At 39.5% G+C, this 24,347-nt stretch overlaps 1 protein-coding gene across 1 annotated transcript in view; it reads right to left on the bottom strand.

Moving 5' to 3' along the window:
• Window positions 1–1,131: 1,131 nt before the first annotated feature.
• LOC114211960 (phospholipid-transporting ATPase IB-like) overlaps window positions 1,132–24,347 on the bottom strand; it is a 229,618-nt gene continuing 206,402 nt past the window's right edge. Inside the window, exons 37-38 of the mRNA XM_088021973.1 lie at window positions 1,872–2,053; window positions 1,132–1,788 (exon numbers count right to left, since the gene is read on the bottom strand). Of these exons, the coding sequence (XP_087878099.1) occupies window positions 1,132–1,788; window positions 1,872–2,053 (839 nt within the window). The remainder of the gene's footprint in view (window positions 1,789–1,871; window positions 2,054–24,347) is intronic.

Consider the following 24,347-nt stretch of genomic DNA (forward strand, 5'->3'; position numbering starts at 1 on the left):
CAGCTATAAAATGGGGCTAAATAAGAATGCTAAGAGCATGAGGTCCTCCAGATGGCTGCCAACACTGAACACATGTCTGAAGTAATTACTAGCAGGGGACAGGGACGAGGACTGAGTGGCTATAAAAAGCAATAAAGTTTGTCAAGCAAAGGGACCATAGCCAAGGAATAAAATCACGACTACAAGAGGAGAACCCGAGTTAGGAATTTTGTGGAAAGTACAAACACAGACTAGACCACGGGAGGAAGAAAAACATGAAGGGATTGGAATTTTGAATGTTGCTCCAATCTAATTTGGATCTAAGATAGACAATCAAATAAACATCTATCAAAACAAAAAGTGGCCATGGGGGGGAAGAAATCCCATTTCAGAGAAATAATCAAAATAATGTGATCAAACAAGTGAAGAAAGTGGTTTATATACATTTGCTCCTACCAGTTGTACTTAGAATCTTCAGACATTTGTTTAAAAAATTTAAATATCTAAAGAACATGAACGAATCAAAGACCAGACAACAGGGTTTGGAAAAATATTTTTCAGGCATGTGATTTTTGGCGGGGGAGGAAATAGAACACTTGGCTCGGTGACTCTATTGGTTTACCTGTTGCCTTGAAAGCCAAATCTCCTGTACAGTGATTGGAGACATAAGAATTCTCTTTTCGAGTTTTTCATTATCCAAGTTTCTGGGAAAAGGGGTTTCTAGGGCATGGCTCTGTACACTCACAGCTCAGCAAGATCTGGACTTCCATCTAAATAGCTGGTTAAACTGGTAAATAGCGAAATACATAAAGGTGTGACCAGTTTGTGGGTCCGTATTTGAAGTCCCTGCGTGTGTTCTCTGCATGTAGCGATAAAACCCCAAGGTGGGTCCCTGTGGGCGCCGGTTTGCGCTCCCAGCGTGCCTAAGAATCACCTGGAGACCTTGAATAAAATAGATCGGGTGGGAGAGTCAACCGCCAGAGTCCGATTCTGTAGATCTGCGGTGGGGCTAAGAACTTGCGTTTCTAACAAGTTCCCTGGCCACCCTGGAGCCCGCCCTGAGAACGGCTGCGTGAGGCAATTTTTGAGGAGCTGGTTGGATGGGTGAGGAAGGAGAAGGTTGGATGTGTCTAGAACATTCCCCGTGACGCTTCATCTCCCTTTGAGCTCCGAGGCAACCCTCTGCACAGAGCTGACCCATCCCCAGGCTGCCAGGAGCAAACGGTGCGCAGCGGCGTTCTCGGGCACTTTCCTCTCCTTAGCGGATTGACTGGCAGGCACGGCGCAAACACCTAAGCCCACGCAGGCGCCAAACTCACCTAAGCTCACCCTGGCGCCCCACTGTGGACCTTCCCACCAGAGATGCAAGGACGACGTGGAGCGAGGGCGCCTCCCGGCGCCTGGCACCCCCGCCCTGCCCCTCTCCACCTGCGTCCCGCCCAAGCCCCGCACTTCCCTCTGGACCCGCGCCCCGCCGAGCCCCCCCAGGCCCTGCTCTGCCCCTCCCCTCCCCACCTGCGCCCAGCCGCCTCCGCCCGAGCCCAGCCTCAGCGCTGCCCTGCCCCTCCCCCCTGAGCCCCGCCTTGGTCCGGCTCCGTCCTCACTCAGACCCGCACTGGCCGGAGGGTCGGAGAGGAACACAGGATCTTTAAAAGGAGTGGGAACCGCGCACTCTGGTGGCCTGGCAGCAGCTGGGGTAGTGGGTGCTTTCGGGGGCTCAACCTGCCCTGAGCTCTGGGGGCGCTTCAGGAGGCTTGCTCCTTCCCCTTGGGTGTGGTATTCAGCTTCTCGGGCTGTTTGACAGGTAGCCTGAGTGGAGGAAATCACGTACGCTTGAAGGACGCTTCAGCACGAAGGAAATGGTCCTTGATTCTATATCCGTAGAGGACCACCTTCCTCGTCAGGCCAGCTTCCCTTCTTCCTCGGCCCAGCTCACACACACACCCTGGTAGGTGCTGCGCGGGCTCCTGGTTGTGGCTGTATGTCCCCAGGTTCAGGGGTCCGGTGTCTCTCCAGAGCCCACGCCTATCTGCACTGAAATGTAGATTCCTAGATGGTAAAACTCCAAGAGACCCTAGGGGCGGAGAGACACAATTCTTGTTTTGTTTTGTTTAAGATTTTATTTACTTGAGAGAGAGCAAGCTAGAGAGAGTGAGCAGGGGGAGGGGCAGAGGCAGAAGGAGAGGGAGAAGCAGACTCCCCGCGGAGCAGGGAGCCTGATGCGGAACTCGATCCCAGGACCCTGGGATCATGACCTGAGCCGAAGCAGACGCTCAACCAGCTGAGCTGCCCAGGTGTCCCCAGTAAACCAAATCTACAGAATCAAGCAAGTTCTATTATACCTTTCAGAAGATTTTTACCTTTATTTATTTAAAGATTTTATTTATTCGAGAGAGAGAGAGAGAGAGAATAAGCGGGGAGGAGAGGCAGACGGAGAGGGAGAAGCAGGCTTCCCGCTGAGCAGGGAGTACGATGTGGGGCTCGATTCCAGGACTCCGGGATCATGACCTGAGCCGAAGGCAGACGCTTAACTGACTGAGCCCACCCGAGCGCCCCTGAGACAAAATTCTTGAAAAGAGCCTTGTCTAAGGGTATCTTCATCAGTTTTTGTTTGCCTTTGGTATTTTTTTAAGTTCTATTTATTTGAGTAATCTCTACGCCCAACATGGCGTAGAGATCGAGTGGCACACCCTTCCAACTGAGCCAGCCAGGTGCCCCTGTTTTTAGCTTTCAAAGCATTAGGTGTGGCTGATCTCTCTGGACAAGGTGGCACAAATAGAATCTTTAGGATAACAGGACAAAACCCTGACTTAAGGGATAAAATGAATGCAGGGAAAACTTTATCATTTATGTGCTATCGTCTATTTCTTGGTGAATATTGCATTTCATTCTATCTAGGTTAGGGGCCAGTAGTGGACTGGAAGCAGGTGGAACACGGGAAGCCACATGTAGCTGTGGCCAGCCTGTTTTGTGAGGACATGGACAGAACACAGGTTCCACCTAGTGTCCTATTTCTTAAACCAATCAACAGCAGACAGAAAGTCTGAGCAATCAGCCTTGAGAGATGCAGTCTGGCAAGAGACCGCAGATGCCTCTCATAAGTTCCTTTACACAAGAAAGCCTCCAAAAAAGATGTCCTGAGTGGAAATGAGATTTTAACAGGGAGCTTTGGGACACAAAATGTTCCCAAATGATTTACATAGGGTGGTACACAGCTGGGCTAGTTTGTATGTCAGAAAATCTTTTCTCAATGAGCCTCAGCGGCTGGGAAAAGATAGTTTTTAGGGAATAGGCAAGACTGTCAATCAGGTATTTAATAATTTTTCCCTAACCAGATAGTGACCTGTATGATGTCAGCCAACTGGCTTTTCAGGTTGCCTGCTGTCACCCTAGGGCCAAGGAAAATGGGTGTCCGGTTGGGGCTGCATAATAAATATTTACTACAAAGGCATGTAAAAGCATTGATGAGTCCAGCATTCCTGAAAATCACCCGTGTAACCCCCATGGCAGCTGGGGGCACCTTCCGTACTTGTTGGCATTTAGTTCACATTGACTCAATCCTCTCCCATCCTCCCGCCCCCCCCACCTCCTGCTGGGAGCACGGCCCCCCTTTCAGAGATTTCAGTGAGGTGTTCTTGCTGATCTTGAACAAGTTTCCTTTCCACTTAAAGTCACTCTGTGTGTGCCGACCCCAAGACAGAACCGAGGCATTTGCACCTGACTCCCCAAACACTAGTAAGGTAGTAGTGTGTTTGAGACATTTACTCAAGATTTGGGGGTTGAGACAGTAAGTTAAGATCCCCCTGGAGATGCAGGGCTCAGCTTCCTTCTCTTTTCACTCCGCTGTCCCCTAAGCAAGATCTTCTATCTCCATGGAGACCATGGACCAGATTAGATCTCCACCTGAAGCCCCTTTTCTCAGCGCTCCTGTGTGCTCAGCTGCTTCCCTTAAAGCTCCTTTTGACTGTTGTAAAAGGCTCCTCATACTTAGTGTATCTTTGGCAAAACCTGAAATAGTGAGTTATTGCTGGAATGTGCCCGGACCCTTGTAGGCTCTGGCTGCTTGTGAGGTTGCAGCCATGGCAACAACTGAGGGAGTTCAGTAGGTTGTGACAAAAGGTGAATCCCTTTTCAATATGTTCTGCCATTTCTTGGTTTCTGGTTGGCTCCCTTCATCACATCTTTTTACAGCATTTTCCAGGAATATATATATATAGAGAGAGGGGAGTGATCAACATTGGTTAGATTTGTTGTTGTCTATGTTAATAGTGAATACAAGTCTGAAGAGTTAGCGAGAATGATCCTGGCCACTGTTGAGATATACCTTAACCTGAGGATGATTTGTGTGCTCGGGCACATTGGCATGGTGGGCCCGTGAGGGTTCTGCATCTGTAGCTTCACAGCCCTCTTGGGAGCTTTCCTGGGGTAATCTGAAACCTCCCATACACAGAGGGCAGGAGAGACCAAAGAGGTGGGCCACTCCAGCTTGGTCAGTGGCGGTTTTAATAATAGCACAGGGAACATACATTCAAGGCTTGTCTTTGGTGGCAGCAAGATGAATGGATCCCCGCACCTGCCTCCAAATTTTGAAAGCTTAAAAACAGGCGCTAACTGGGCTCGGTCACGTATACCATGCAGGTGTTTTCAACATCACATCACCATCTCAAGGCTCTGTCCTTGGAGCAACCTCTGGCAGTGGGAAAGACAAGTGGAACCCACATTCCAAGGACAGGGGAAGGCGTGAGGAGCCTCTGAGTGCCCCAGTCCAGCTCATGGGTCAGTTGGCGATCACATTTCCCAACACACCCACATATTCATGGTTTTCTTCCTTATAACTAGAAAAAGCACATAGAAATCAGCACTTCAAACTGCTTACATTAAGGTTAATTTAACAACAGCCATGAGCCTACCTAGAAAGGTGAGTTGGGTCAGGTGGTGAAAGAACTTGAATACCATCCTGAAGAGCTTGGACTTAGTATTTCTGAATAAGAAAGAATGGCATGATACATCCACCAACAGGGTTACCTTAGGAACTGCAGTAGGACAAAAAATGAATAGCTGGCACCCATAAAAAGAGAGGTAAATAATATCTTGGTGGTGGAAGGTGAAGATTTGATGGCATTTTGATACTTATCCCTCTTTTTTGGTCTCATTTTTGATAATTATATTATATAAAAATTTTCTCTTGGTTACCTACCTTCATAACTTTGTTATTTTCCCAAATTTTTATTTAAATTCTAGTTAGTTAATATATAGTGTAATATTTGTTTCAGGAGTTATAATTTAGTGGATTCATCATAACTTTTTTAAACCTCTACTCTTCTTCCATCAACTTTAGTCTCTTGACTCCTATGTTAGTCTGCCTGAGCTGCCGTAACCAAATACCACGGACTGGGAAGCTCAAAAGAGACCATAAACAAGGAGATGGTTCTGCTGTGTATAAGAAATGAATAGGAACTTTTGAGTGGGGAAGAGTAGAAAAGAGACGAAGTGGGGAGAAAAGGAGGAGCTGGACCCCATGACTGTGATTGGAAACTAGTGTAGGGATTTGTATTTATTCCTAAATGCAATAGGAAGTTGTCAAAGATTTTAAGCAGAATAAGGCTATTCTAAGTCAAACAGAAGTTCAAAAGGTCTTTTGGAATTCCCATGGCTTATCTGAAAACTTCCCTGATAGCACCTGTGTTTTCTGCTTACCAAATTATTTCCTTAGGTTAAAAGTGCAAGGGGAGTTGCTGTGCTGAAGGTTTATATATATATATGTGTGTGTGTGTGTGTATTGATACATGTGTATTGATATGTATTGAAATAATTTAATCCTTTATTAATTATTGGCTAAGGACTATAATGGGTGTTATATTGTGCTACAGTACGCTGATGGTCCATGAGTCTATTATTTTCCCCTATACTAAATGTTCTAGAATAATCATGCTTTTTATTATAAACAGGAATTTGGGAAAAATAGAAAATAAGTTTCTTCTGAGACAAATCCTCTTTCATATGGGATATCAGTAGATAACCATGGATTTGTTATGTATGGCATAGGGAATGCTTTTAAATGGTGAGCTCAGGCTGCAGTATGTATATCTCAGCAGCAGTCATGACAACCTGTGTATGAGTTAGGAACTAAGTTTGGCTGCAAGTAACTTAAAGCTGGCAAACAGTGGCTTAACAAAGTTAGTAGCTTTATAGTATTCAGATCAGGGCTGGTATATATTTCCAGGATGCCATTGCAGTTTGGAGTCCTGTCTTTCCGCTCATTCATTTATAGGATGTGCTTGTTGCCTCATGGTACATCATGGCTGCTGTGACTCCAACATCAGGCCCATGTGGGAATGAAGCAAGAAAGGGCAAGCAGTAAAACAGATGTGCCAATTGGGTATGGTCCTCTCTTAAGGGTCTATCCTGGATTGCCCCCTCCCCTAATCTGCTTTTAGATTATTTAGCCTAAATTGAAGACATCTTCAAAGGAAGCTAGGAAATGTGATAAATATAATCAGACTGTTAATAGGGTACATGAGGAAAGTGATTGTTGGTAGACAAGTGGCAGTCTCTGCCACAGATGTTAGAGTATCGTGCAGTGATTTTGGCCACAACTCTGGATGAGAAAAGTATATCAAATTTTAAGTTTACAAATGATAAATTTTTATTAGTTACCTATTGCCATATAACAATTTACTCCAAATATTAGAGACTTAAAACCAACAAACATTTATTATCTCAGAATCTGTGGGGCAAGAATTCGGTGTGCTTTAGCTGGATTAAAGTCTCTCATGAGGTTGCAATCAAGATGAGCGTCGTTTAGGGTTGCATCCCATCTGAAGGCTCAATCAGAGAAGGATGTGTCACTCGTGTGCTTGTTCTCTGGATTCAGTTCCTCACACACCATCAGATTTAAAGACACAAGTCCTTGCTGGCAGTTGGCTAGAGGCCCCCCTTCGCAACCTTCTGACTGACTGTTCCCATAGGGTAGCTCACAACATGGTAGCTGGCATTGATCAGAGCAAGTAAGAGAGAACCAGAAAGATGGCCAGATGAAATTTGGAGTCTTTGTCACTTAACCTCATGACATCCCACGTACCTTTGACCATATTCTATTAGAAGCAAGGTGCTAGCTGCAGCCTATACTCAAAGGGGTAAATTTACACAAGTACATGAATACCAGGAAGCAGGGACAACTGCATAACACCTTAGAAGTTGCCAATCACCATGTCTGTCTTGGGCGAGGATGCACGGACCCCATTTCCTTGCAGAGCTCTGAGGAATTTGCCCAAGAGCAGGACCAATTATTCTTCTCCCTCCTAAGGCATTTTCTTCTGCCTACTTGAGATAAGCATGCATTTTGATACTTATCCCTCTTTTTTGGTCTCATTTTTGATAATTATATTATTTAAAAGTTTTCTCTTGGTTACCTACCTTCGTAACTTTATATTTATTATTTTCCCAAAATTTGATTTAAATTCTAGTTAGTTAATATATAGTGTAATATTTGTTTCAGGAGTATAATTTAGTGGATTCATCATAACTTTTTTAAACCTCTACTCTTCTTCCATCAACTTTAGTCTCTTGACTCCTATGTTAGTCTGCTTGAGCTGCCGTAACCAAATACCACAGACTGGGAAGCTCAAACAACAGAAATTAATTTTCTCACAGTTGCAGAAGCTGGAAGTCCATAATCAAGGTTCTGTCAGGTTTGGTTTCTGATGAAGTTTTTTCTTCTGGCTTATTGATGGCCACCTCCTCACTGTGTCTTCCCATGACCTCTTCTCTGTGCACAGAGATCTGTGGGGTCTCTTCCTCTTATGAGGACACCAGCCCTATCAGATTAAGGCCCCACCCTTCTGAACTCCTTTAACATTAATTATCTCCCTAAAAACCCTAACCAGATACAGTCACACCAGGGGTTAGGGTTTCAACATATGAATTTTAGGGAAACAATTCAGTCCATAGCAACTCTACTGTATAAATGAATGCTTCTGTATTTTCCTCCTTCTATTAGCTATATATCTTTACCTTTTTCTCACTATACCTATCTCCTCTTCTATTAACTACACCTTTGCTTTGCATTTTCATAGCTGTTAATATTTGTATTCTAAGCATTGTGTGCTTCATTGCAAGTTGAGTCTGTACATTGAAAGCCAATGAACAGTATTTACATTCTTTTTATTCTATACGTTCCCTACCGAACCAAGTCATATTCTAGGATTAACTTTTCTTCTCTACAGTTCTCTGTGTTCAATTTCACTGGCCTTGTGTCTTCCTTAATGACTGACAGGCTTTGAGGACAAACATATTCTCTCTATTCTTTCCATCTCTTTTTATATGCCATCAACTGTTCAAGGTCATACAACTTTTAATTTTCCTTCATATTTAGAGCATAATTTTCTTCTATAGCTTTTGGGTTTTCTGGAGGCTTCTAATTGCCTTTCTTTTTTTCTTAATAGAAGAAATACATGCCTTTTTCATGTCTTCAATGTAATCCCACTTCTCAATCATAGTATCTACTGTATGAAATCCTCTTAATTCTTTAAGTCTTGATTTTCAGAACATTATGACCTCCTGCTCCAATCTGTATCTGCTTTGGGAAAGCTAATACAGACTGTGTGAGTTTGTCCATCATACTGTGTGAGTTTTATCCTTGTTACGAGGGAAGATGATATTTTCCAAGCTGCTGCTGCTTTTTAATTTCCCGTGCTTCCTGCAGCTGTTTTTACACCTAGCTTCTTTGCATCTAGTTTTGGCCAGTGTGACTCGTTTTGGTAAACGTGGGCAGATGTGATATACACCATTTCCTCCTGTAGTCCAAATGGAATTCCTACACATGGTCATCTTCCACGACAGCCTTGGAAGCCCTGTGTTGAAGGTGGTGTCACAAGATGTAAGAGGTCTAGATCTTTGAGCTTTGAGAAGCAAGTTGTACAAAAGCTACCTGGGCTCAATGACCCTGGGATCATGAACTTTGTGTGACTGAGAAATGAATGTTATGGTTTTTGGAAGTTGTTGGATACAGCAGTTGCCAATCCTGACTAGTTCAGAGATCGGTGCTGCAAAATAGTACTGCAGGCTAACACGTGCAGCACTGGCTCAATGGTCAACTTGTGAGCTGCAAGAAAACTGATACCAGGCTGTGAGAAGATGGAGGCTCATGTTGTGCATGTCTGACAGAGGTGTCACCGGTAATAATTTTGCAAGCAGGTCATGGGCTTGGTAAGCCAATGGCTCTAGAGGATGTGACTGGAAAGAATAATATTGTCATTGATGCATTTGGCAAGGTATTGCAAGAAAGAGAGGAGTTCAGAGTAAATTGGCCATTTTGCAAGCAGATATGAAAGAGAAATGAGATGCAAAGATTATAAGGATCTTAAAGGACTGGAAAGCTAACTTTGAGTGGTGAGACATGGGATTTAAAAGTCTTCAATTGGCATGGACTTAGTGAGATTTTTTGGCTGTACAGAGTGACTGAGCCTCATGGCAAAGATCCAATTAACAGTATGGTGACCATAGCAGGATGGGGCCATGTCTGGAACTGATGGAGGAAACTGAACATTGCCTACTATACTTATTGTAGTAAGTTGAACACTTGGAGAAAACTAATATCGGTGGATGTAGTTGAGTCCTCTCCTCTGAGGAGAAGCAAGTGTATTCTCTGTGTAGGAAAAAGAACAAAATGGTTCAGTATTATGTGTTCACAAAATTGTTTTGTTTTCCTCCTAGCCATAGACATGGACTACATTTCAAGAGCCTACATAGTCCATTTAGGTAGTGCCAAATAATCAGTCTGGCCAAAATTGAATGGTGGCAGGGGTGATAAACTGATACACAGTAGTGCTTCTAAGTGACATGTGCATAAAATGATCTGGAGATCTTGCTAATAATCAAATTTGGACTCAGTAAGTGTGGGTAGGGCCTCAGATTTCTCAGAAGCATTTCTAAGAGGCTCCCAGGTAAGCTAATGCTCCTGGTCTATGGACCACATATTTTGAATAGTAAGAATATATACCCAGGGCTAGATCACACATGTTGAAGGTGTCTCATAAGATGGAAGGATCCTGGATCTTTGGGTCCCTGCTTAGAGAAAATCCACCTGTAAGAGCTCTGACTAGAGCATGCACATTGGAATTTATTTCACCTTTATCCCTGAAGGATATTTTCCCTGATTGTAGAGTTCTTTCAGCCCTTGAAAAATATTGTGCTGCCTCACTTAGGACTCCATCAGGGTTTCAGATTTATCAAATTTGTGGTCATTCACATTTTTGTTCTGCTTTAGATATAGTTAACTAGTTTTTGTCTTTTTCTTTTTCAATGAAGTAAATTAAAATACATTATATTAGTTTCAGGTGTACGATATGATTCAATAATTCTATACATTATTCAGTGTTCATGAAGATAAGTATATTTTTTTACCTTTAATTGAATTTTTTACTTGAGCACTGTTGATTGACAATATTCCATTAGTTTCAGGTGTACAACATAGTGATTTGGCAAGTTTATACACTATGTTATGCTCACCACAAGTGTAGCCACCACACGTCACCATACAACACTATTAAATAACATAGGTGCACTCTTAATCCCCATTCCCCATCCACCTTCCCTATGGCAAACAGCAGTTTCTTCTCTATATTTAAGAGTCTATTTTTTTGTCTTTCTTTGTTTTGTTTTGTTAAATTCCACATATGAATGAAGTCATGTATTTGTCTATCTCTGACTATTTCTCTTAGCATTATACTCTCTACGTGCATTTATGCTGTTGCAAATGGCAAAATCTCATTCTTTTTTATGGCTGGGTAATATCCCGCTGTACATATATACTGCATCATCTTTATCAGTTCATCTATCAGTGGAGAGTTGGGTTGCTTCCATAGCTTGGCTTTTGTAAATAATGCTGCAATAAATGTAGTGATGCATATGTCTTTTTGAATTAGTGCTTTTATTTTCTTTGGGTAAATACACAGTAGTAGAATTACTGGATTATATGGTAATGTTATTTTTAACTTTTTGAGGAACCTCTATACTGTTTTCCACAGTGGCTGCACCAGTTTGCAGTCCCACTAACAGTGCACAAGTGTTCCTTTTTGTCCATATCCTCTCCAACACTTGTTATTTCTTGTTTTTGATTTTACTCATTCTAACAGGTGGTATTGGTTTGCATTTTTGCTGATGAATAGTGATGTTGAATATATTTTAATGTGTCGGCTGGCCATCTATATATTGTCTTTGGAAAAATGTATATTCAGGACCTCTGCCATTTTTAGTAGGATTATTATTATTTGGTGTAGAGCTGTATAAGTTCTTGTTTATATGTTTTGGATATTAAACCCTTATTAGATATATTATTTGTGAATATCATCTCCCATTCACTAGGTTTTTTGTTTTGTTAATGGTCTCCTTTGTTGTGCAAAAGCCTTTTATTTTAGTGTAGTCCCAACAGTTTATTTTTGCATGTTTCCCTTGCCTTAGGAGACATATCTAGAAAAATGTTGCTTAAAGAAATTACTGCTTATGTTTTCTAAGAGTTTTATGGTTTCAGGTCTCACACTTAGGTCTTTAATCCATTTTGAGTGTATGGTGTAAGAAAGTGGTCCAATTTCATTCTTTTGCATATATCTGTTCAGTTGTCCAAGCACCATTTGTTAAAGAGACTTTACTTTCACCACTGTATATTCTTGCCTCCTTTGTTGTAGGTTAATTGACCATATAAGCTTGGATTTATTTCTGGGAGTCTGTTCTGTTGATCTATGTACCTATCTATGTGCTATTACCATACTGTTTTGATTATCATAGCTTTGTAGTATGTCTTGAAATCTGGGATTACATTACCTCTAGCTTTGTTCTTCTTTCTCAAGATTGTTTTGGCTGTTCAGGGTCTTTTGTGGTTCCATACAAGTGTTAGGATTATTTGTTCTAGTTCTGTAAAAAAGTTGTTGGCATTTTGATAGGGATTACATTAAATCTGTACGTTGCTTTGGGTAGTATGGACATTTAACAATATTTATTCTCCCAGTCCATAAGCATGAAAAAGCTTTCCATTTTGTTTGTGTTGTATTCAGTTACTTTCATCAGTGTCTTATAGTTTACAGAGTACAGTTCTTTCACCTCCTTGGTTAAATTTATTCCTAGGTATTCTTTTTGGTGTGATTGTAAAGGTGATTGTTTTCTTACTTTCTCTTTCTGCTTCATTATTAATGTATAGAAATGTAACAGATTTCTCTATGTTAAATTTGTATCCTGCAACTTTACTGAATTCATTTATCAGTTCTAGTCATGTTTTGGTGCAGTCTTTGGAGTTTTCTCTATATAGTATCATGTTATCTGCATATTAGTGAAAGTTTTACTTTTTCCTTATTGCTTTGGATGCCTTTTATTTCTTTTCCTTGTCTGATTGCTGTGGTTAGGACTTCCAGTGCTGTGTTGAATAAAAGTGGTAGGAGTGGACATCCTTGTCTTGTCCCTGATCTTAGAGGAAAAGCTTCCAGTTTTTCACCACTGAGTACGAGGTTAATTGTGGGTTTTTCCTATATGGCCTTTATTATGTTGAGCTATAGTCTCTTTAACCTCACTTTGTTGAGAGCTTTTATCATGAATGGGTGTTGAATTTTTCAGTGTTTTACCTGCATCTATTGAGATGATCAGTTTTTATCCTTCCTCTTAATGTGAGGTATGACATTGATTTGCAAATATTAAACCATCTTTGCATCCCTGGAATAAATCCATTTGATAATGGTGAATGATTTTTTTAAGGAATTGTTGAATTCAGTTTGCTAATATTATGTTGAGGATTTTTGCATCCATGTTCATCAGAGATATTATCCTGTATCTTTTTTTGTAGTATCTTTATCTCATTTGGGTATCAGAGTAATGCTGGCCTCATAGAGTGAATTTGGAAGTTTTCTTCCTCTTCTATTGTTTGGAATAGTTTGAGAAGACTAGGTATTAACTTTTCTTTAAATGCTTAGTAGAATTCATCTGTGAAGCTATCTGGTCCCGGACTTTTGTTTGTTGGGAGGTTTTTGATTACTGATTTAATTTCATTACTAGTCATCAATATGGTCAAATTTTCTATATCTTTCTGATTCAGTTTTGAAAAATTGTATGTTTCTAGAAAATTATCAATTTCATCTAGGTTGTCCAGTTTGCTGGCATATAATTTTTCAAATAAGGATTCAAAATAAATAGTATTGAAATAACAAAAGGAGTATGCCCTTTGTATTTCTGTGGTTTTGGTATTTCTGTGTTTACTTCTGACTTTATTTGAATCCTCTTTTTCTTGATGAGTCTGGCTAAAGGTTTATCAATTTTGTTTACCTTTTCAAAGACCCACCTCCTGGTTTTGGTGTGATTGTAAATGGGTGATTTTTTTTCCTATCATTTTTTTTAGTCTCTATTTCCTTTATTTCCACTCTAATACTTTTTATTTCTTCTACTAGCTTTGGGCTTTATTTCTTCTTTTTATTTCCTTCAGATATAAGGCTGTTTGAGATTTTTCTTTTCTCTTGGGGTAGGCCCATATTGCTATAAAATTTCCTCTTAGAACTGCTTTTGATGCACCCCAAAGATTTTAAACCATTGTGTTTTCATTTTCATGTGTCTCCCTGTATTTTTTTATTTCATCTTTTTAAATTTTAAGTTTTTATTTAAATTCCAGTTAACATACAGTGTAATATTAATTTCATTTGTGTACAACATAGTGATTCAACACTTCCATACAACACCTGCTGCTCATCACAGCAAGTGCACTCCTTAATCCCCATCACCTACCTGACTCATCCCTCCCACCCCAACTCCTCTTTGGTGACCATCAGTTTGTTCTCTATAGTTATGAGTCTTATTTCCTCTTTGATTTCTTCACTGAGCCATTGGTAGTTCAGTAGGTATGTTGTTTAGTCTTCATGTGTTTGTGTTTCTTCCAGTTTTGTTCTTGTGTTTGACTTCTAGTTTCATACCATCATGGTTGGGAAAAGTACTTGATATGATTTCAGTCCTCTTAAATGTATTGAGACTTGTTTCATGGTCCAAAATGTGATCTATTCTGGAGAATGTTTCATGTGCACTTGAAAAGAATGTGTATTCTGCTTTTCGATGGACTATATATTGGTTAAATCCCTCTGGTCTAATGTGTCATTCATAGTCATGACACAGTTGCTGACATTCTGTCTGGATGACCTATCCATTGATGTAAATGGAATGATGAAGTTCCCTACTATTATTGTATTACTGTCAATTTCTACCATTATGTCTGTTAATATTTGCTTATGTGTTTAGGTGCTCTTGTGTTGGGTGCATAGGCATCTAAACTGTTCTATCCTCTTGTTGGATTAATCACTTTATTATTATGTAGTGACCTTCTTTGTCTCTTGCTACAGTCTTGTTGGATTAATCACTTTATTATTATGTAGTGACCTTCTTTGTTTCTTGCTACAGTCTTTGTTTTAAAGTCTATTTTATTTAAGTATTGCTACCCCACTTCTTTTTTTTGCTTCCTTTTGCATAGCATATATTTTCCCATCCTTTCTCTTTCTGTCTGTCTGTGTCTTTAAGTCTGAAGTGAGTCTCTTTTAGACAGCATATAGATGAGTCTTGTTTTTTATCCATTCTGTCATACTATGTCTTCTGATTGGAGCATTTAGGCAATGTACATTTAAAGTAATTATTAAAAGGTGTATACTTATGGCCATTTTGTTTTATGATTGTTTTTATAGGTCTCTGTTCCTTTCTTGCTCTCATCCCTTGTGGTTTAATGGCTCCCTTTAGTGTTATGCTCGGATTCCTTTCTCTTTTTGTGTGTATCTATTATTGGTTTTTGATTTGTAGTTACCATGAGGTTCATATATAACATCTTATGTGCATAGCAGTCTATATCAAGTTGATGGTCACTGAAGTTTGAATACATTCTAAAAGCACTCAATTTTTACTCCCCCCTCCACATTTTATATATATGATGTAATATTTTACATCTTTATATTTTGTGTATCCCTTGATTGATTTTTGTAGATATAACTGATTTTACTACTTTTGTGTTTTAACCTCCATACCGGCTTTATAAGTGATTAATCTAGTACCTCTACTATATGTTTGCTTTTACCTGTGAAATTTTTTCTTTCATAACTTTCTTCTAATTATGGCCTTTTATTTCCACTTAAAGAATTCCTTTAACATTTCTTGTAAGGCTGGTTTAGTTTTGATGAATTCTTTTAACTTTATCTGGGAAACTCTTTATCTCTCCTTCTATTCCAAATGATAACTTTATGTAGTGTATTCTTGGTGTAGGGTTTTTTTTCCTTTCAGCATTTTGAATATATCATGTCACTCCCCTTTGGCCTGCAAAATTTTTGCTGAAAAATCAGCTGGTAGCCTTATGGGGTTTCCCTTGTATGTAACTGTTTTCTCTTGCTGCTTTTAACATTCTCTCTTTATTGGAGTGCCTGGGTGGCACAGTCAGTTGAGTGACTCTTGATTTCAACTTAGGTCATGATCTCAGGGTCCTGGGATTGAGCCCTGCATCAGCTCCACATTCATCAGGGAGTCTACTTGAGATACTTTACCTCTACCTCTCCCTTTCCTTCCCCACTACAACTCTCCCTGCTCGTATGCACACATGCTCTCTCTCTCTCTCAAATAATCTTTTCAAAAAATTCTCTCTTTACCATTACTTTTTGCCATTTTTATTATTATGTTTCAATGTGGATCCTCCTTGGTTTTATTTTGTTAAGGCCCCCTCTTTCCTTCCTGGACCTGAATGTTCATTTCCTTTCCCAGATTAGGGAAGTTTTCAGCTATTATTTCCTCATATAAGTCTTCTGCCCCCTTCTCTTTTTTCTCCTTCTGGGATCCGTAAACTATGAATATTAGTATGCTTGATGATGTCACAGAGTTCCCTTAACCTATTCTCATTTTTTATTTTTTCTTTTTGATGTTCAGCTGGGTTGCTTTCCATTACCCTGTCTTCCAGGTCACTGATACATTCTTCTGCATCCTCTAATCTGCTGTTGATTTCCTCTAGTGTGTTTGTTTTTTTCAATGTTTGAATTCTTCAGCTCAGCTGGGTTCTTTTTAATATTTTTTTCTCTTGAAATTTTCACTGAATTTATCCACTCTTCTTAAGTCCCGTGAATATTTTTATGGCTGCTACTTTTAAATTCTTTATCAGGCATATTGCTTATCTTCATTTTATTTAGCTCTTTTACTGTGATTTTCTTTTTCTTTCATTTGGGACACATTCTTCTATGTTTTTAATTTGTCTAACTCTGTGTTTCTATGTATTAGGTAGGTCAGCTACAGCTGGTATTAAAAGTAGTGTCCTTGTGTAGAAGAGGTCATGTGATGCCCTATAACACAATCCTATCACCAGAGCCAGGTGCTCCAGGGTGCCCCCTGTATGGGCAGCACACACCCTCCTGTTGTGACTGGGCTGTGATTGCCTACAGCACAGCTGACTGCAATGTCCCATTTTTCCTGCTGTGGGTGTATAGGCAGGGTTTGCTTCCTATGCTGTTGAGAAGCCTGTCTGCAGCCACTGTCATCTCTTTGGTGGGCCAGTGGTCAGCCAGCCTAGCTGTCTACAGTTAGCCTTTCTGCCACAGCTACAGGTGCACTGAAAGGCAAAACTCACTTTCTGCATAGCCAGCCAAGAGGCCTAGCTGTGGGGCTGTATCCCTCCCCCTCCCTTAGGCGGGAGTCACTTTGGAGTGGCACTGGTTCTGGCTGTGGCTCCTGCTGGGTATGGCAGGGAGAAGTTGTTTTGGAAGGAAACCTCCAGAGTCAGGTGGGGTTGGTGGGGCAGGTCCACAGGGGAATGTTTGGCAGGCATGTAGTGCTAGCAGGGTAGATGGAGAGTATGGTGTTGTCTCCCACAAGTGTCCAGCTACCTAGACTGGGAGGAGGGGAAGAGAAATGGCACTCACCAGCACTTTTGTTTCTGGAAAAATTTCCCATAGATGTTCTAAGATTACTTGCCCCTCCAGAACATGTTCTAAGATTACTCAATAAATCTCTTTCATGTATACTCCAGGCATTTTGAAACTAGTGCTTCTGTGCTATGTCTCAGGCTGAGTTATTTTGTATCCTGGCTCTTTCAGGGTTGGGACTCCATTTCCTGTTGCCCTCTGGCTTTCCCAGAGTTAAGCCCATTGATATTAAAATACCCAGAGTTAAGCCCTGCTGATTTTAAAAACTCCCTAAGTCTTTCTGGTTTTCAAAGCCAGACATTATGGGGACTTGTCTTCCCAGTGCAGGTCTCCAGTGCTGAGATGCACTCTCACCTCTTCATGCTTGTAATGTCCCTCCCATTTGTGGTTGGTCTCACTGGGTGGTTTAGTTCTCAACCATGTCTCTGCCCCACCACCCCTTTGGTATGTGGCCTCCTCTCCATGATTAGCTAAGGAAGGTCTGTTTGGATAGTCTTCAGGTTGTCTTTAGAGTGGTTACCGACATGTAGCTGTTATTTTGGTATGTTTGTGGGATGGGGTAAGGATCCTTCTATTTTGTCATCTTCCCAAAATTCTTGCTAATATTCACAACACTTTTTTGAGGAAAATACTATTTTATCCTCCTTTTACAGATCAGGAGACTGAGGCACAGAGAGATTAACTAGTTAGGTCACATGGTGGTGCCACTCTAACAGTTATTTCTTGATGACCTCTTTTTCCTCTCTGGATGCTTTCAGCATCTTTTCTTTATTCTTTAATGTGTGAAGTAGTGTATACAACTGTCTTTTCTTTTTCATCTTGATCTCTATTAGTAAGTTGTTTTCAGTGAAGATTGTGCTTTTCTTCCAGCTTTGATATTCTTCCAAATGGCTTTTTCTAGATTCCCCATCTTCATTGTCCTGTCTCTTCCTTCTTGTACTCCTCTTAGTTGGATGTTGGACATTCTAGATTAATTCTCTGTATCTTCTATCTCTTCTTTCATAATTTGATTCTTCCTTTTCCTCTACATTCTAGGACACTGTCCAAACTTTATAAATCCCTTTTGGAGGGTGTGTTTTATTTTATGTTAGCAATATTTGTAATTGTTAAGAACACTTTCATGTTCTTTGATTTGTCGTTTTCATAGCACTCTTTTCTTGTTTTATGGATGTGTTCTCAAAAATATCTGAATATATAATTACCAGTTTTTTGTAAAAAAAAAAAAGTTTTATTTTGCTAGTTATTGGTGTATTTTTATTTTTTTTCTTTTAAAGATTTTATTTATTTATTCATGAAAGAGAGAGAGGCAGAGGCAGAAGCAGGCTCCCAAGGAGCAGGGAGCCCGACACGGGACTTGATCCTAGGACCCTGGGATCATGACCTGAGCCGAAGGCAGACACTTAACCATCTGAGCCACCCAGGCGCCCTAATTGGTGTATTTTTAGAAGTGATTTTATTAAAAACTTTGTATTCTATGCTGTTGATTTTCCAAAATACTAATTACAAGTGGCAGGATACTACTGGAGAGAAATGCCTGTGAAATTGCCTGATGGGCCATTCTGGAGAGTACAGTGAAGTAAAGCACAGATGTGGCAGTCCGAGTGCCTGGCTTAGAATTCTGACTTCATCATTTACAATTTGAGTGACCTTGGGAAAATTATTGAACTTCTTTGTTTCACTTTCTTCATTTGTAAAATGGGCGTATTAATACTCCTTACTTAGCAACACTGTTGTGATGATTAAATATGATAGTATGTGTAAGATGCTTAGGGCCTGGGACAGAGTAAGGCCTATATTAAGCATTGCTACTGCCACTCCTGTTGATGTTGTAGTAATTATAATCATGATGATGAGGAGGATGAAGAGGTGGGCCACTGCTTGTGAGAACTTGGAGTACAGCAAAGTGAAGCAAATTGCTTTGCAAAGTAAAATATGAAGAATTTTTAGTTTGTGCAGCATCCTGAGTAGTAGAGTAAAAAGGAAGGCTGGGTTGGAAATGAGAAGTGAAGACAAACTGGGCCGAGTTTGCGGGTAAGGAAGCAGGAGCCCAAGAAGAGGCCAAATGGAAGCTTCCTTTGGCAGGAAAAGCCAAAAGACTTATAATGATAAAAGCACCTTCCCTTCTATTTTAAGTCTCTTCTTTCGCTGATTTGATATGAACTGTGAGGGTTTACTCCAGCAGACCTGGAATTGACCTGAACTGTTTTACTAATTCCATGCAAGGCATTAACCCCTGGTCAATGTATGGGGGAATGTACTGAGTGATAGTGTTTCTTTGTAACCGTAGATCTGCTGAGTTTGTACCAGCTTGTCAGCATTGTTGATGGATAACAGTAAGAATGATGATCTGCACTTTGTCTCAATGAGACCCTCTTGACCCTAGGGTGCCTTGCCATTTAGATTGGTTATATAACAAGAAAATGCCTAGAGGGTATAAGAAACAGCTGAGATTACACTTTGGACTCTGGTTCTGAGGTATTCCATGCATAGGTCAGTGGTTCCTGAACCGAGACAGAGAAAGGGTGTCTGCACCGGCCCTCACAGCAGGAGGACTCTGGGAGCTGATGCCTGGCCTCTGTGACCCTGTTGCTTGGGGTAACATCTGACTGTGATGTATCACCTTACTTTAGTGCTTTTGTTAGAGTACATCCTTTTCATGCAATAAACTGTAAATGCAAAAGCTTTGTCATGTTGAGTCCTGTCTCTTTAGCAGTCAAACTTGGTTAGGATGATCATTTCATCCCACTTTACCCAGAATTCTCCTGAAGTCCCACATCCCAGGAAAAAACCTCAGTCCCAGGTAGACTGGGATAGTTGGTCATCCTACCATTTGTGCAAATATAATTCACCTTCTTTACCCATCTTCACTCCTCATTTCAAATACTCAGTAAAAAAAAAAAAAAAAAAAAAAAAGCCATAATTGTTTTGTATTCGGGGTGTTTAAGCAAATCAGAACAAAAAGGCTGTGTTCCAAGTTTAAGTTGAGGAAAGGTAGAGAGAAGGAAACAGCTTCAAGGTGAAGAAAAAGAAATCAAGGATCTACTTGAGGTAGGAAATTGGAGCTGAGATGAATAGGAGAAACATAAGATCTGAGAATCCTTAGACAAATTGAAGAAGGATGCTGGGTTTTCCATAGTTGGCTGTGAATTCTGCCGCTTTTTTGTGAATATCAGAGGAAGGAAGGATTTGAGCAGCTGGAGGAGGTGAGAGCACCCAGGACTATAACCTTGAGCAGTGAGATGGAAAACACAGTGGCACTCCCTCCCTTCTTCCATCATCCAAGGTCCATGAGTAGGGGCCTCCTATGGCCATGGCCACAGATTTGGGCCTCTTGTCAGCAGAAAAAACTGATATACCTGAAGGGGTGGTCTCCTCCTGGAAGCATTGCAGATGCATGAGCTTTATGGAGTCCCTGTCGCTCGTGCCCAGAACAGATTTGGAAAGGCAAGGTCAGGTGGACCAGCATCTGAGCAGCTTCCCTGCCTGGCTCAGCATGGGGGTTTACACTCCACTTGTTCTCCTTAACAAGGAAAATTACAACTTTCTAAATACAAATGACACATACAGAAGGAGAAGGATTAATTTTTCTAAGAAGGATTTGGTGTTGTTTCACCTTAAGGCAAACAAACAAAATAGTGACTAAGTTGGCTTATCAATGTCCTTTCTGGGTTTAAGATTTTTATTCTGTTTTAGAGGCATAAACTTGTTGGAGTAAGATTGCTCTTATTTATTCCAATTTGGAAGTCCAATAAACGTTCCTGTAATGAGAAAATAAAATTATAGATGTTCAAATAACTGGAGACATCTAAATCCTGTTCCTTTTTCCAAGTTGAGATATAATTGACCTAACATCATATTAGTTTCAAGTGTACAACATAATGACTCAGTATTTATACATAGTGCAGAATGATCACCATTATTTTGACTTATTAGTCAGTTAATATCCATCACCACACATGGCTACAATTTTTTGTGTGATAGGAATTCTTTTTTTTTTCTTTAAGGTTTTATTTGAGAGAGAGCATGAGCAGGGGTGGGGGGTGGGGTGGGGAGGGCAGAGGGAGAGAGAGAAGGAGGCTCCCTGCTGAGGGCTCCATACCAGGACCCTGGGATCATGACCTGAGCTGAAGGCAGACACTTAACTGACTGAGCCCCCCAGGTGCCCCTGATAAGATCTCTTAAGGTCTACTCTCTTAGCAACTTTCAAATACACAATATTAACTATATCATGTACATTATATCCGCAGGACTTATTTATATAAGGGGATTGGCCTTTCTTTTTAATCACCTAAAAAATTCGGTAAGTTTTGACTAATGTTATTTTCCAAAAGTGAGTTGTAGCAATATAAAAGGGACTGATACAGCAGCCATTTATATAAAAATGCCATTCAAGATGGCAAACAAGTAATTTTGCCTTTCTAAGAATGATCACTAAAAGTATTATTTGACAAAATGTCACATAATTTAAAATGGGTGGGAGCATTTACTCTGAAAAATATGATTTCTTTTGCAGTTAAAAATAACCCATCTGGGCACATTATACTCTTTCTTAGCAATTCTTTTTAAGTTTTTATTTAAATTCCAGTTAGTTAATATGCAGTATAATATTAGTTTCAGGTGTACAATACAGTGATTCAACACTTCCATACAACACTTGGTGCTTAACACAGCAAGTGCACTCCTTCATCTCTATCACCTATTTCACCCATTCCTCCCCCAACTTCCCTTCTGGTAACCATCAGTTTGTTCTCTATAGTTAAGAATCTCTTTCTTGGTTTGTCTCTTTCTCTTTTTCCTTTGCTCATTTGTTTTGTTTCTTAAATTGCACATATGAGTGAAATCATGTGGTATTTGTCTTTCTCTGACTGACCTACTTCACTTAGCTTAATACTCTCTAGCTCCAACCATGTCATTGCAAATGGCAAGATTCATTCTTTCTTATGGCTGAGTAATATTCCATTAAACACACACACACACACACACACAGCACTTTTTTTTTTTTCCCCTTCAGATCTAGGGTTAGGGTTGGGGCCAGGGTAAGAGTATGTCCCTGTTATCTTGGCAATTCTTTAGATAAACCTGTGACAGTTTACCCTGAGGTACTAGAAGGGAAGCATCATTATGCCTCTGAGAATAGTCTTTGATAATAGAAAATATAAAAGTCCAACATTATAAGATCTTTTGATGGCTGGCAAAAATTTGAACTTGAACTTATAAAAAGAGAATTATAGTCATAACATACACCAATACTGAAATGCTCATACTCGAGTGTCTTACTAATGTGAATCATATTGAACGTGTAGAAAATATGGACAATACTAAAATTTGCTTGTATTTTCACCGTCCCAAAGTAAATATTGTTAACCTTTCAATGTTAACGTCTGGGACATGTTATTCCAGTCTTGTCTGATGTATCCACAGATGTATAGGTGCTCACATACGCATAAACAGGATCATAGTAAACATGCTATTTTGGAAGCTCATTTTCTTCCCCTACCTTATAAAATATGAACATTTTCCCATGTGGGTAAATATTCTTTTATAACATGATTTTAAATGATTTCTGGGTATTTAACATAAGATATATTATAACTTATTTAATCAATGATCTACTGCAGGACATTTAGATCTTTCTCCAATTTCTGTTTCTTTACACTATTTTCAACTGAGCATCCTTGTACTTGGATTTTTACCGGCAAATTTGATTATATGGTCAGAGTAAACATGTACATTAAATAGTTAAAAGGGAAAGTACAGTTTTGAAACTTCTGACGTACTTAGACATTTTGCTCTGCTGTTTCATGAGTAGTGAATAAAATTGTTTGGTTTATCACACTCATAAACACTGGCTTTCCTTTGTCAGCCATTTCCAGTTAAGTGAAAAGTCGTGGCTCACTGTCATTCTCACTTGTTTTCCCATTGATTACAAGTGAAGTTAACTTTTTAATTTTTCATTTTTAAGGGTCATTTGTGTTTTCCTGCATCTGTAAATCATTTATGTTCTTTGTTCCCCTTTTATCTAGTGAGGTATTGCTTTTCTAATTATTTATCATAACTTATCTTTTACCCAACTTCAATTTGCCTTTTAATTTAATTTATGGTCTCCCACAAATTTGTTTTCATTTTGCATTAATAGGAAACAGGACTTTGTCAGAAAAGAAAATTACATCAATCAAATGTTTTGGAGGAAAAATCGACACAAAATCAGCCTTCAGCTTTTTAATGGCCCAATGACTGTGGAATTTCATCACAGCAAGTACTGGAACTCACTCTAACAGGTGAGTACAACCCCTGAAAAATAAGGAAAAAAAGAACTGCAGTAAGGAGTATAAAAAGTTTGATTTGTGGATTTATCTTGGTCAGAATCAAGTTCTGAAAATAGCTGAGTGTCTGAAAAAGAATCGAATTTTGGCTCACTTTTCAAATGGTTTGGATCCACAAATGAAATAAAATATTTACAGTGCTAAAAATATCTCCAAAAGTAGACTTTTAAGATCTTTGTTACAATTTGTTTTCTCACGTAAATATGTTTAATACAGCTCTAGAATATGCATATGCATATAAATACACATGTTGATTTATTGTTGACCGTGAATATATTATAATTTCTCTACAAAAGTGTTAACAGATGTTTCTAAATGATCAGCAAATTGCCTGACCCAATGGCTATTAATTACTTAGCATTAAAACCAACCAACAGACCAAACTTGCTCTTTTCTAGGATAGGATGAAAAGGAGGGAAAGTTTCTTCAGCCTTACTCATTCATTTCATTATCCTGCTTTCCTCTCGTGTCTCTTCAAATCTAATTTTCCTGATGAGTTTAAGGTTTATTTTCCCTGTTAATTGCAAATATTATTATAAATCATGGGTCCTTCCTTCCTTCTTATAATGTTTTCTAGAAATTTTATAGATTAGCTTTTGCCTTTATGTCTGTCTACTTTTCAAATTAATTTCACATTTGATATGAGGTAGAGGTTGAAATTCAGATTTTTTACATATGGGTATTTAGTTGTTTCAGCAAGATTTACTGAAAGCATTTAAAGGTAATCCTTAATGGGTTACTCATTTTTTGTATGGGGTTACCTCAAAATGTTTGTCAAATATCAATTGACCTTATATATATATATTTTGTGGGTCTATATTTGGATTCTTCTGTTCCATTGATCTATATGTCTAAGTATATACACTATATTTGATTACTGTATGTGGCTTTAGAGTAAGTTTTGAAATTAGGTAATGTATGTTCTTCAGACTTATTCTTTTTTCCCCAAATTGTTTTCACTGTTCTAGGTCTTTGATATTCCATAAAAATTTTAGAATTAGCCATCAACTTTTCCTAAAAAAACAAAAAAACAACAAAAACTGGATGGAGTGTTATTTAGAATTATGGTGAATTATTGGTTTGTCTCTTTCTCTTGACATCTTAATGATTTTTAGTAAGAATTAACCAGTTCATGAACATG

Source organism: Eumetopias jubatus, unplaced genomic scaffold, assembly GCF_037043125.1.
Source record: "Eumetopias jubatus isolate StellerSeaLion01/CBP00866 unplaced genomic scaffold, mEumJub1_p1.0 scaffold_3, whole genome shotgun sequence".
NCBI classification, from domain to species: domain Eukaryota; kingdom Metazoa; phylum Chordata; class Mammalia; order Carnivora; family Otariidae; genus Eumetopias; species Eumetopias jubatus.